Here is a 14746-nt window from a genome sequence, read left to right as displayed (position 1 = left end):
CCCGTACACCTTAGCTGTGCACCTGGCCAGACCCTGTGCCCACACTCACACCTGAGGGGCCATGCCCTTGCCCTCCTCTCTGCCCACCCACGTGTTCACCCACATAATGATGTCAAATGCAACCAGAGGGGCCAACTCTCACACCCACCACCCCAGATTGGGTGACCCTGCTTCTGTGTCCCCTGGGGTTTCCGAGCTTTATATTTGAAACTATGTCCCAGAACAATTTGTCCACCTCACGGGCCCTTGGGTCATCACAACAGTGACCCTAGGATGCCTGGGGGAGTACATGAGAGAGCAGTTGGCATTTTCATCTGGGAAGCCAAGTTCCTGGTTTGGTTTTTGAAAAAACAAACTCACATTCCTTTGGCTTTTTGAGTTGACCCAAGTGGGGCTGTGGTGGTAGGTTCAGTAAACCTGCCTTTGAGTTGAGCCTGAGAAATACTTTCCCAGACGAAGCAGAAGAATCCATGCTGTCTATGAGTGTCTATTTGTAGTGACTGTGTCCTGAGCCCTTTCCTTGTGAACTCTCAGTAACTCGTGTGGTCTAAGCTCCTACAGCATCAGCTTGAGAAGCCAAGAGCTTGTCAGAAATGCAGAATCTTGGGGCACCAAAGTAAAACCCACATTTACTGTAGAACCCCCTGATTATTTCTACTCTCATTAAGCTCAGACCCACTGCCCTAACTGACCCTGCCCAGGGCAGTGGGAGTGGGGACCTTGTTGTCCAGGATCCAGGTTCCCAGGACTCACCTGTCAGTGAGGCTGACCATGCCCTGCTGAGTGATGACCACACTGCCTCTGTGATGTCAGGAGGGGCATGGCTCACCCAGGACCCTGTGCTCCCTGGGAGGACAGGACTCCTGACCCAGGTCTGTGCTGATGATAATGATGTGGTGTTGAGGGCCCCCTCCCTCGTCCACCTCTGGCCTCCTGTGCAGGGAAGTGAGAGGGAGGAGGTGGACAGAGGAGGGCAGCAGGCTCTGGCTGCAGGAACTCCTGGGTCTTGATAGAAGCAGAGCAGGGCATGAACTCAGTTCACCTGCCCCTCCACACTGTCCATCATCTGGGAAGCACATTAAGGTGCCTGCACCTTGGGGACACTCTGCTGGGAAGATCTCTCCACGGGCACAGCAGGTCTTTGGGCCTCGAATGGCCAATTAGCTGCAGTTGTTTGTGTTCTGGCCTCTAAAGTGCCCTGGGACTTCCACTTCTACTGTGTCCCCTGTGGCAACCATTTTCTGACCCCTCTCACCTGCAGGGCTGGGAACCGAACCCAGAAATTCCTCTGAACCTCAGAGCAATGAACAGGAGGTGAGCACTGAATCTGACAGAAGACCCCATGGCCTTCCCTCAGGGACAAGAGGTGTGAATCACTGGGCCCAGAGCCCCTCCTCATAACCAAGCCCTCCTGCTATATTCCCACTATGTTGGTTGAGAAAAAGTGACCTGGTGTGAAAGAGTCCTGCCTTGAGGAACTGGGTCCCTCCCTTCTATCATGGTTCTCCTCGCTCAAGCCCCATGACCTTGTGCAAATAGCTCTGTCCTTATCATATGTATCAGTTAATTTAAATACATCCTTTTTTACATTTTTTATTTCTAACATACATATTTAAAATTATATATTTTTAAAAAATTCAAAATGAACATCTGTTTGCAGAAATTCAAGCAATGAAGATGTGAAAAGGAAAAAAGAAACTTTAATCCACGTAAAAACCTCAGTCCTATTTAGAACCAGGTGGATTCCCTACAGACATGTGTGCATGCTGGTGGGTTTTATTTTATTGCTTTTAACTTTTCTAAAATATGGATCACGACATTCATTAATTCTACAAGATGATCTTTTCACTAATTCTACAAATATCTAAGTCAGTTTTTTGCCTTTAATGGGTATATTAACTAAATTTATTTATCCATCCTATTAGTGGACCATGAGACTATTTTTTCTGTTATAAACAATATGGGGAAGAATGCTCACTCTGTCCTCCTGGTCACATTGCTGGGGACTGGCAGCTGATATTTATGCCTATTCCCTACTGCCCTCTCAGACCTGGTACAATGTCCACCTCTGGCATCAGCACATGAAAAATGCACATGGGTCTCCCCTCAGTACTTAACATCTTTCATCTTCTGAATATTTGTGCATTTCACATGGTGTGATGACTAGTTGCATCAATTTGACTGGGCCAGGGATGTCCAGATATTTGGTCAAACATGATTCTAGCTATTTGGGTGAGGGTGTTTTTGGATGGATTTTAAATTGGTACACAGGGCAAAGCAGATTGCACTCCCTAATGTAGGTGGGCCTTGTCCAATCAGTTGAAAGATTGAATAGAGAAGACCTTGACCCACCTCTAAATAAGAAGGAATTCTGTCTGCCTGACGCGTTTTAAGCTGGGACATCAGGGTTTTCCTGTTCTGGTACTCAAAACCAGAGTCAGCCTACTTTCTGCTTTGTGCCTTCAACCACACCTCTGACTTTGCTGGCATCCCCACTACCTCTCTGAAAAAGAGTTAGCTTACTTTCTATATATGCCTGGGTGTTGTAGTTGTTTCATGCCTGACAAACTCCCTGGAACTATCCTCTAGCCTGCCTGAATGGAATTTTTCCAGCACATGCATTGCTTGCATTTCCTTCTGTTCTTGAACCCAAACTGTCTAAATACAATTCCTTTGAGCAGTTAAAAGATTGATTACTGAGCCACCAGGGGAGCTCTTTGTCTGTACAATGTTTGCTGCTAAGTCTGGGTATCCCTTACCTACCTGATCCACTATATTGATTAATATAATTGGTGTGGACAGTTCCTGGGACCCTTGAGTTTGCTTTTTCTTGTTATAGCCTGTAATGCAGTCTGTAGGGCTATGCATCCAAATGTCTAACAAGCAGGGAGGCTGAGCCTGGACTTGCCCATAATCACCTTTAGGAAAAGGGCTCTGATAGCCCGAAGATGATGCAAATGACCTAAACTTTTGCTGTTCCAAGTGTGCAGGAAGAAAGCTCATCCCATTTATTTCAGTCTTTGGCCTTATCCTCTATACATAACTTATCCTATAAAAACTCTTTGGAAAATAAAGTGCTTGGGACGGAAACTTGGTCTCACAACATGTCAATCTTTTCTTACCTTCAGTCTGAATTATTCAGCCTTTTTCTCCACTGAATTTGTCACTGAGCTATCCTCATTTTCAGCTCTTTCTTTTCTATTGAATTTCAGTTGTTGCTCAGTCGTGTCGTTTAATTTGCAATTGTTTCCTAGGTCATGCCAGGCTTCCCTGTCCATTTGACTCCTGGATTCAGCGGGGCTGGTCTTACATACCTTGTATATCTTAATTTGTTCAATGCTGGAATTTGAAGGTCTCACCCACTCTCTAAATTTCTCCAGGAATTCCATCTGCCTGACTACCTTTTAAGCTGGGACATCAGGGTTTTCCTGTTCTGGTACTCGAAACTGAAAACAGCAGCTTTTCCTGAATCTTGAGCCTGCCAACCACAGATCTGGGGGCCTGCCGGCATCCATAATAGTCTTATAGTTACTCTCTGTCTATATATGTCTGCATTGCTGTTTAGTTGCTAGGTCATATCTGACTCTTTGCTTCCCCATGGACTGTAGCCTGCCAGGCTCTTCTGTCCATGGGACTTCCCAGGCAAGACTCCTGCAGTGGGTTGCCATTTCTTTCTCCAGAGTATCATCCCGACCCAGGGATTGAACCCATGTCTCCTGCATTGGCAGGTGGGTTCTTTACCACTGAGCCACCAGGGAAGCCCTAAACATGCCTGTACGTGTCCTACAGGCTCTGGGTCTCTGGGAAACCCCGACTGATCCACTAGCACTAGTGTCTACTTCTAACGAGCACCACTGTTAGTGTGGACAGACATCTTTCCATACAGTCGTTGGCTGTTTGTGTTTCTAATTCTGTTATTTGCTCCTTTACAAGCACATTACTGTAATGCAGTCCTACCTGGGGGCTATGATCCAAATTAGACAAGCAGGGGAGGCTGAGCCTGGACTTGCCCACTACTTTGCGGACCACAGCCCCAGGAACACTGGCCTGATAGCCCGTATCACTGGGCTCAGTGACTCACATACTTGCTGTTCCAGTGTGAGGCAGAGCTCATCCCATTTATTTCAGTCTTTGGCCTTAAAAATCCTACCCAACCTCATCCTAGACTAAAGCCTGGTCCAATTCCCTACTGGGAGGAAAACTTTCACACAAACAGTCAATCTTTGCTCTCTCAGTCTCTACTTTCTATTTTACAACATATTTTTCACTTTTCATGGATTCTGAGCTCTTTCCATATTCAGTTCAGTTCAGTTCAGTCACTTGTTCGTGTCCTACTCGTTTGCAACCCCATAGACTGCAGCATGCCAGGCTTCCCTGTCCATCACCAACTCCCAGAGTTTACTCAAACTCATGTCCCTTGAGTTGGTGATGCCATCCAACCATCTTACATACCTTGTATATCTTACATTTGTTCAATGTGCTGCTGGCTTTTGAGTGGTCTCCTTGGCTCTCATATGACTTTCCCCAGGGATACTCCCATCCTCTCCTCACCCTCCTCCTGAGGAAATTGGGGTTTCCTAAGGATTGACTACCCTCTTGACTACACATCAAGCTAACAAGTACACCCTCAATGAAGACTCCTTCTTCATGTTCATCTCATAACCTTGGAGTCTTTACTTTTTCAACAATCACATGGTTAATACATCCAGAATCCACACTGGTGTGTTCTGTGAAGCTGATGCTAATTTTTTTCCAAAGCAGAAAAAGTTTACTGAATATTTTGACCTTTCCATAGTTACTGAAACCATTTTGATTTTAAAGTTATTTCTTCAAAAATATAAAACTGTCTCTGTTTCCAAATTTCACTGACAACCAATGTTACAAAACTTATGATTTTTTAAATTTGATAGGTGAAAAATCATATATTATTATTTTGAGTTGCATTTTAAAGTTTTGAGTGAAGTTAAAGAAAAGGCAAGAGAGTTCCAGAAAAACATCTATTTCTGCTTTATTGGCTATGCCAAAGCCTTTGACTGTGTGGATCACAATAAACTGTGGAATATTCTGAAAGAGACGGGAATACCAGACCACCTGACCTGCCTCTTGAGAAACCTATATGCAGGTCAGGAAGCAACAGTTAGAACTGGATATGGAACAACAGACTGGTTCCAAATAGGAAAAGGAGGACGTCAAGGCTGTATATTGTCACCCTGCTTATTTAACTTATATGCAGAGTACATCATAAGAAATGATGGACTGGAAGAAGCACAAGCTGGAATCAAGATTGCTGGGAGAAATATCAATAACCTCAGATATGCATATGACACCACCCTTATGGCAGAAAGTGAAGAGGAACTAAAAAGCCTCTTGATGAAAGTGAAAGACGAGAGTGAAAAAGTTGGCTTAAAGCTCAACATTCATAAAACTAAGATCATGGCATCTGGTCCCATCACTTCATGGGAAATAAATGGGGAAACAGTGGAAACAGTGTCAGACTTTATTTTGTTGGGCTCCAAAATCACTGCAGATGGTGACTGCAGCCATGAAATTAAAAGATGCTTACTCCTTGGAAGAAAAGTTATGACCAACCTAGATAGCATATTCAAAAGCAGAGACATTACTTTGCCAACAAAGGTCTGTCTAGTCAAGGCTATGGTTTTTCCAGTGGTCATGTATGGATGTGAGAGTTGGACTGTGAAGAAAGCTGAGCACCAAAGAATTGATGCTTTTGAACTGTGGTGTTGGAGAAGACTCTTGAGAGTCCCTTGGACTGCAAGGAGATCCAACCAGTCCATTCTGAAGGAGATCAGCCCTGGGATTTCTTTGGAAGGAATGATGCTAAAGCTGAAACTGCAGTACTTTGGCCACCTCATGCGAAGAGTTGAATCATTGGAAAAGGCTCTGATGCTGGGAGGGATTGGGGGCAGAAGGAGAAGGGGATGACAGAGGATGAGATGGCTGGATGGCATCACTGACTCGATGGACATGAGTTTGAGTGAACTCTGGGAGTTGGTGATGGACAGGGAGGCCTGGCGTGCTGCGATTCATGGGGTCCTAGGGGTCAGACAAGACTGAGCGACTGAACTGAACTGAACTGAACTGTGGTGTTGGAGAAGACTCTTGAGAGTCCCTTGGACTGCAAGTAGATTAAACCAGTCAATTCTAAAGGAAATCAGTCCTGAATATGCATTGGAAGGACTGATTTTCAAATGAAATGGAAGCTCAGATTTCACATGTGCTCTCCCATTATTTTTGTTATTGGGAACAAACATGTAATGGAAAACATGTACAATATCATATAAGAAATGAATCTCCAGTCCAGGTTCAATGCAGGATACAGGAAGCTTGGGGCTGGTGCACTGGGATGACCAAGAGGGATGGTATGGGGAGGGAGGTGGGAGGGGTGTTCAGAATGGGGAACACATGTACACCTGTGGCAGATGCATGTTGATGTATGGCAAAACCAATACAATATTGTAAAGTAAATATTAATAATAAATAAATAAATAAATAAAAATAGTAAAAAAAAAAAAATCTGCAACTCACCTATACCCAAGAGAAAAATACCATGTTCATACAGGTCATCTTGCTAAGCATGTTTAGAGCTACAAAAAACACAAAATTAGAATATCAGCTTTCATAACACTGGAGTTGAAACTGTTTATAAAGCAAGTGGACTTTACACAACCAAACAAGATATTTCTGGCACAGGAGACAGTCTTAAGACTTTCTTGATAAATATAGAGAAAAAAAAAAAGAAAAAATGTATTAAAGAGAAGTTAATAAGTATAAAGGACAGATATGTAAAATTCAATATAAAATTAACTAACGTTGACAGAGAAAAACCAACAATGGAAGAGAAAATATTTTCAAAACCAGAATAGAAGAGAGTCTTAGAGCACAGAAGAAGGAATCCCATTGGCAATGTGTTTTTTGGAAGGGAGGGTGTTGCAGAGCGATGAACTCCAAGACACATCCTGACTAAGCATCGTGATGTGGATGAGGAGGGAGAGGAGGAAAATTTAAATACACAAGAAGATATACAGATGGCTAACAAACACATGAAAAGATGCTCAACATCACTCATTATCAGAGAAATGCAAATCAAAACCACTATGAGGTACCATTTCACGCCAGTCAGAATGGCTGCAATCCATAAGTCTACAAGCAATAAATGCTGGAGAGGGTGTGGAGAAAAGGGAACTCTCTTACACTGTTGGTGGGAATGCAAACTAGTACAGCCACTATGGAGAACAGTGTGGAGATTCCTTAAAAAACTGGAAATAGAACTGCCTTATGATCCAGCAAACCCACTGCTGGGCATACACACTAAGGAAACCAGAATTGAAAGAGACATGTTTAAATATTCATCAACTGTTTATAACAGCCAAACATGGAAGCAACCTAGATGCCCATCAGCAGATGAATGGATAAAAAGCTGTTTACATATACACAATGGAGTATTACTCAGCCATTAAAAAGAATACATTTGAATCAGTTCTAATGAGATGGATGAAACTGGAATCTATTACACAGAGTGAAGTAAGCCAGAAAGAAAAACACCAATACAGTATACTAACGCATATATATGGAATTTAGAAAGATGGTAACAATAACCCTGTGTATGAGACAGCAAAAGAGACACCGATGTATAGATCAGTCTTATGGACTCTGTGGGAGAGGAGAGGGTGGGGAGATATGGGAGAATAGCATTGAAACATGTATAAAATCATGTATGAAACGAGTCTTAGACCAGGTTGATGCAGTGTACTGGATGCTTGGGGCTGGTGCACTGGGACGACCCAGAGGAGGGTAGGGAGGGAGGAGGAGGAGGGTTCAGGATGGGGAATGCGGGTGTACTAAGCATTCATTTCGATGTTTGGAAAACTAATACAATATTGTAAATTTTAAAAATAAAATTAAAAAAAAAAAAACGAGCACATGGTGTAATGAGCCCCGATTACTCAATGCCCAGCTTTAACAGCCATCAACTCTTGGCCAGGCTTGTCCAGCCCCTACCCTACTCCCATAGCCCCTGTATTATTTTGAAGTAAGTATTAAACAAATAGGGTTTCAATTATAAGTATTTCAGCATGCATCTCTAAAAGAAAAGAATATCCACAATAAATAAATTCTTTAATATCATCAAATATCAGCTGTTGCTTGAATATCTATCTCATAAATGTAATAAATGCTTTTAAATGGCATTTATTTTAATTGGTATCAAAACAGATGCTCTCTGTGATTGTCTCAGTGTCTCTAAGTCCCACCTAAGAGGGCAGGCTTCCTCTCTGTGTCTCTCCTCTCTGTGTCTCTCCTCTCTCTGTGTCTCTATCTCAGTTCCTCCCCGTCCTCCTCCCCAACTTCTCCAGTCCCTCCCCCTTTTCCTCCTCCCCACTCCCCTTCTCCTCCACTCCCTTCCCCCTTGCCCTCTTCATCCTCCTCCTCCTCCTCTTTCTTCTTCTATGACTTCATCTAGACTAACTGTGGCACAGCCTGCCTTTCAGGTTCCTATTTCTACAAAATTGCTCCCATCAGTAAACCATTCAGCCTCAAGAGATTCATGTATCAGTCATGAATGGAAAGGTCTTGTCATGTAGAGTTGAGGTAGAGAATGTAGCCTGTTTCTATGACTCCTACCTATCCTACTTATATGACTCTGGTGTTGTGCTAGTCACCAGTCTTGTCCAACTCTATGTAATCCCATGAATTGTCTCCTCTGTCCATGGAATTCTCCAGGCAAGAATACTGGAGTGGGTTGCCATTCCCTTCTCCAGGGGATCTTCCTGAGCCAGGGGTCCTACCCAGGTCTCCTGCATTACAGGCAGACTCTTTACCATCTGAGCCACCAGGAAAGTCATGATTCTACTGACTATATTACCCTAGCTTCAGATTAGGGCCTTCATCATCATGAACCATTAATTATCTGATGGCAAAGATTTTGCCATTCACCCTTGAAATGGGTGACCCATGATTTGTTTCCAGGAAGGGTTGAATGAAATGCTGGATGAAAGAATGAATTAGATGAATAAAGAATGAATTCCTCAAACCAAACCCAGTGCCTCCCCTCAAGTCTTCTTGTCCAGCCCTCAGGACACTGGGTCTCTCTGGTCACCCTCCTTCACTTGGCTGTGTGTTTCTGGCCCAGTCTCCACAGGGCATCCTTCACATCTTTGTTTCTCAGACTGTAGATGAGAGGGTTGAGCATCGGGATGACCAGGGTGTAGAAGACAGAGACCACCTTGCCCTGCTCCATGGACTCCACAGCTCCTGGCTGGGCATACATGACAAAAAGGGTCCCATAAAAGAGGGACACGGCTGTCATGTGGGAGCCACAGGTGGAGAAGAGCTTGTGTCTCCCTTCTCCTGAGCGCATCCTCAGGATGGTCACTGTGATGTAGCCATAGGAGACGAGAACCACGAGTGTGGTGCCCACGATGATGAGGCCAGAGAGGCCAAACATGACCAGCTCGTTGGTCATAGTGTCAGCACAGGCAAGCTTGAGCAGAGGCGGCACATCACAGTGGAAGTGGTCGATGTGGTTGGAGCCGCAGAACGGGAGGGTGAATGTTAAGGGGGTCTGCACAATGGAGTTAAAGGAGCCCCCACAGTAGCAGCCCAGCACCAGGCAGGCACAGACCGAGGGGCACATGGAGATGGGATAGCTCAGGGGGCTGCAGATGGCCATGAAGCGGTCATAGGCCATCAGGGCCAGGAGGAAACCCTCTGTGGTGACCAGCATGGAGAAGAAAAAGAACTGGGTGGCACATCCTGCAAAGGTGATGACCTTGGAGGAGGACAGGAAGTTGGCCAGGGCCTTGGGGTAGATGACAGATGAGTAACACAGGTCCACAAAGGAGAGGTTCTTGAGGAAGAAGTACATCGGGAAGTGCAGACGGGCATCAAGGGTGATGACCACGATCATGGTGAGGTTCCCCAGGATGGCCACCACGTACAGGGCCAGGAACAGAGCAAAGAGCAGGGCCTGGGTCTGTGGGTCACCCGCAAATCCATCCAGCACAAACTCCTGCAGAGGCATCGCTGAGAGGTTTCCATTTTGGGGGGTTGACATGGTCCTGAGCTGGGGGACACAGGGCAGAGAGCAGAGAGCTGGTGGGAGGCAAGGAGAAGGGAGCAGGTCAAGGCCACAGGGTCACACTCTCTTGGAGAATAGGAGCCCTTCAGTGTCTCACTGCCCACTGACCAAGAGACAACCAGCTGCCCAGTTCTGCTGCCAGATGAGCTTAGACTGACCTGGAAAGGAACATTTCCTCCAGTTCACTGATTCATAAGTATGCAAGTTCATTCCCTCTGTCAGAGGCTCTGAGCTGCTGTCATTGTGGGGTGGGGGCATATCAGGGGCTTTGCAGAGTTCAGGACCTTCAGTGTGAGGAGTGTTGCAGCCCCTGTGCCTCCTTTAATACATGGTTTCCATCCCCAAGGGGATGCTTCTGAATTGTGTCATTACCTGTCCTTCTTCAACATCTAATCATACACTTTCTTGCCTTGTTAACCCATTCACAAATTTTGGAAATGTTTACTGAGTGCTTCCTGCCCACATGGAAGACCAAGCTGGAAGGAGAGCAGGAATTAGCAATGATCGGGCAAATTTCTGTCGTTTTGTTTTGCAGACCCTGAGCCCCATCTCAACATCACTGTTTGGAACCTGGACTACACTATCGTTCTGTCCCCAGAGCACTGTGCATCCTTGAGGATCTCGGGGGACCTCTAGTGTTGGACAAATTTGGGAAGGAAATAACCCAGCTGCACAGTCTGAGAAGCGGCAGGACAGGGGCTGTGACTCATTCAGGAGATGGGCATGTCTTCTCCTGTCCTTACTTCCATGCCCCTGGCTCCTCTGCACACCCTGTGTAGTGATTGCTTGGAGCAGTGGGAGCCTCCAACACTGTCACATCTGCTCAGTGTCTCGGTCCTCCTGCTGGGTGCTGCTTCCTGTCCCTGCAACAGCCCAGACCTCCCTGGTCTGCCCTGAGCAGGGCTGACCCTCATGGCACATGGGGACCAGCTCTGTGATGGCCAGAGGAATTATCAGGGGAGATGCAGCCTGAAGGGGGAGGAGTAGTGAAGGATGGAGGGCCCAGAGCTGCAGCGTCTCCCACAGTGTAGATGAGGATCAATAAGAAGGTGTATTTCAGAGCAGAGCCCATGTGGTCTAGAGGTCAGATCTATAGCATCGCGAGCTGGCTTACTTTGGAAAGAGAGGGGGTGTGCCAGCAGAGGCTGGGTGGTCAGTGGTTCCTCTGGAGAAGCAATGACCTCCACGTTTCTTCTCAGGAACTTCTCTTGAAGTTTTCTTAGAAGGTGCCCTGAAAGATTCTATACTTTCCAACAAAGGAGTGGTTGATGACCATGGAGGTTGTCCAGCTTTCCTCTCCTGGGCTATTTGACCCCCACCCTCACATGACAGCAGAGCAGGACAGTCTGACCTGGATGTCCAGGCAGATCCCTCTCAAATTCAGGGCTGGAGCTGGTGCTCAGGGTGGAGTTGAGGGTCTGCCCTACACACGTTGGCTGCACACCCTGGTACCCAGCCGGTTCCTGTGCCCCTGTGCTCACAGCTGAGGTGGCCATGACCTAGCTGTCCCCTCTGCTCAGCCAGGTCCTCACAAACATAATCCTGGCAAATGTGACCAAAGTGACCATCTTCCACCACTCTCAGGCTGACTGGCCTTGCTCCTGTCCTTGGGGTTCCTAGCTTCATGTTTGTGAATGTTTTCCAGGACAATTCGTCTGCATCAGGGGCCTTGGGTCATCACAGCCGTGACCCTAGGATGCCTGGGGGAGCCCCAGAGGAGGGACTGGCTTTTCTTCTAGGAAGCCAAGCTACCAGCTTTGTTATAAAAAACAAACTCACACATTCCTTTGGCTTGTTGAGATGATCCAGTGAGGCTATTTTAGTGGCTTTAGTAAACCTGTGTGAATTGAGCCTGAGAAAGTCTTGCCTAATAAAGCAAAAAAAATCAGTTGTTATCTGCAAGCTCAATTTGTATTAACTATGGCTGAATCCTTCCTTGTGAGCTGATCTCACATGTGGTCTGAGGGCCTATAGCATCCAGCAGAGCCCGGAGCTTGTCAGAAAAGAGAGCCTCAGGCAATGAACTAAACCCCACACTTATAAGAGACCCACTGATTATTTCTATTCTCTTTAAGTTCAGACCGGCTGCCCTCAACGACCCTGTGCAGTGCAGCAGGGGTGGAGGGGGGCCGGCCCCCAGGACTCACCTGTCAGTGATGCTGACCACGCCCGGCTGAGTGATGACTGCCCTGCTCCTGTGATGTCAGGAGGGGGACGGCTCACTCAGGACCCTGTGCTCCCAGGGAGGATGGGACTTCTGACCCAGGTCAGTGCTGATGATAATGACGTGGAGCCCAGGACACTACCCTGTTCAGCTCTGGCTTCCTGTGCAGGGAAGTGAGAGTGGGGAGGGGTTAGCAGAGGACTCCTGTGTTCCCAGTGAGGGTCTGTCCTGTGTCCATGTTCTTGCTGTAGGAAGCTCCTGGGTCTTAGAACAAGTAAGGGATAGGAGGATTCAGTTCACTTGCTCCTTTAGATCTGATCCTGTGCTTGGGTGGTATGTCCTGAAACCTGCACTTCAGGGTCTCTCTGCTGGGGAAGATGTATCTATCTCAGTTAGCTGGGAATACAGGCCTCAAATGGCCAATTAGGTGACACTTGGGCTCTTAGTGCAATGGGACTCCCAACTCCCTGGGTCCCTGGAAGCTGCCCTCCCGTGGCCAATCTTGCTCTGATTCCCCTCAATTCAAGACAGAGGAGGCAAGAAGCCTGAACCCCCTCAGGAAGCACTGGGGGGCCAACAGGAGAGAAGGAAGAGAACTTAGAGGGGCCCAGTGGCCCTCCTTGGAGCGGTGTCCTCCGGGCAGCAGGTGTGACATCTTGGTCCGTGGCCCATCCCCACCCCCACCCCCGCCCCACCCCCACTGGTTGTTTTGAGGAAAACCAATGGATAAGAAATCTGGACCTGTGTTCCAAGCACAGCCCTTTCTATGCATCTATTATCATTAGATGCACAGAAATAGTGTCCTGTCTTCGGTGTGGCCTGACCCTCAATGAAGACTTGAATATATGTGCTAAATCAGTTTAAATATATGTGCTGGATCACTGTAATCCTGGTTAGAAATCCAAAGTGAAAATGAGACAGTGAGTAGTTTAGTTGTGTCTGATTCTCTGCCAACCCGTGGATTGTAGCCCACCAGGCTCCTCTGTCCATGGGATTGCCCAGGCAAGAATACTGGAGTGGTTGCCATTCCCTTCTCCAGGGGATCTTCCCAACCCAGGGATCGAACCTGAGTTTCCTGCATTGCAGGCAGATTCTTCACTGTCTGAAGGTGATATGTGATTATTAGAAAAATACAGAAAGTATAATTTAAATTAATATATACATCCAAATAATTGGGAGGTTGGGACTGACCCACATACACTACTGATACGATGTATAAAATGGACGCTTAATGAGAATCTACTGTATGGCTCAGGGGAATGGACCCAACACACTGTGGTGGCCTGAACGGGGAGAAAATCCAAGGGGGAATATATGTGTATGTGTAGCTAGTTCACTGTGCTGTTCAGTAGAAATTAATGAAACATAAAACAACTGCACTCCAATGAAATTAATTTAAAAATGAAATACATACATCCAAATAATAGTTCATATTTTATCATACATCTCCCAGTAATTGATAAAACAAGGGGAAAATTAGAGTAATACGTTAGATTTAAAATATTAACTAATTGAACCTCCTCAGCACAAATAGTCAAAAACACTCAGCAACTGCAGAATTTAAATGCCCTCGAGACACCAGAATATCACTGTAATAAGGTGAAAAGTGTCTCCCTCCAAAAAAAATAATAATAATAATGTCTACCCAGAAAACCAGAGTAGGATCTTATTTCCAAAGGAATCGGCTAGCATGAGGTCATGCTGGATTAGGTAGGCCCTAAGTCCAATGACTGGGGTCTTTATAGGAAGAGAAAATGACACGGAGACACAAAGGCACAGGGCAAAGCGCATGTAAAGATGGACGGAGGTTGGAGGGACGCAGCACAGGGGGAGGAATGCCCCAGATGCCAGGAGCCTCCAGGAAGACGCAAGGAAGAATGTTTGTCAAGAGTTTTCAAGGGCAGTGGTCCCTGCTGACAACTTGATTTTGAACATCTATCATTACGACCTCTGGAGAAGGCAATGGCACCCCACTCCAGTACTCCTGCCTGGAAAGTCCCATGGATGGAGGAGCCTGGTGGGCTACAGTCCATGGGGTCGCTAAGAATCGGACACGACTGAACAACTTCACTTTCACTTTTCACCTTCATGCATTGGAGAAGGAAATGGCAACCCACTTCAGTGTTCTTGCCTGGAGAATCCCAGGGACGGGGGAGCCTGGTGGGCTGCCGTCTGTGGGGTCGCACAGAGTCGGACACGACTGAAGCGACTTAGCAGCAGCAGCAGCAGCATTACGACCTAAGAGTAAAATTCCTTTTGCTATAAGTCACCAAATTTGTGTTAATTAGCTATGGTGGCCCTGGTGACTGAAGCAGGAGGGTGGTGAGGGAGTCTGCTTTCACTTGGCAAAGTCAGCAATACACTTTACTGTTTTATCTTGTTCTCCAGCTCTATGTCAAAATGCACTCTGCAGGGATCTTCAGCATCTTTCCCAGTTATTCCATATTCTAGTTCAGTTATTTCAATTGTTTTAAACATGATAATGT

The 14746-nt window shown here is 46.2% G+C and overlaps 1 protein-coding gene across 1 annotated transcript; it reads right to left on the bottom strand.

The window, feature by feature from the left end:
• Positions 1–1033: 1033 nt before the first annotated feature.
• LOC102273027 (olfactory receptor 9S13) lies at positions 1034–10072 on the bottom strand. The gene is made up of 3 exons (XM_070362569.1): positions 9131–10072; positions 5101–5112; positions 1034–1066 (listed from the first exon to the last, which is right to left on the bottom strand). The coding sequence occupies exons 1-3, from the start codon at positions 10070–10072 to the stop codon at positions 1034–1036; spliced, it is 987 nt and encodes a 328-aa protein (XP_070218670.1).
• Positions 10073–14746: the final 4674 nt, after the last annotated feature.

The sequence above is a fragment of the Bos mutus genome, chromosome 3, assembly GCF_027580195.1.
Source record: "Bos mutus isolate GX-2022 chromosome 3, NWIPB_WYAK_1.1, whole genome shotgun sequence".
Lineage (NCBI taxonomy): Eukaryota > Metazoa > Chordata > Mammalia > Artiodactyla > Bovidae > Bos > Bos mutus.
This window is presented reverse-complemented; position numbering and strand designations above follow the sequence as displayed.

Coding starts and splice junctions, on each gene's coding strand:
- LOC102273027 (XM_070362569.1), bottom strand. CDS start 10,072: ATGTCAACCCCCCAAAATGGAAACCTCTCAGCGATGCCTCTGCAGGAG.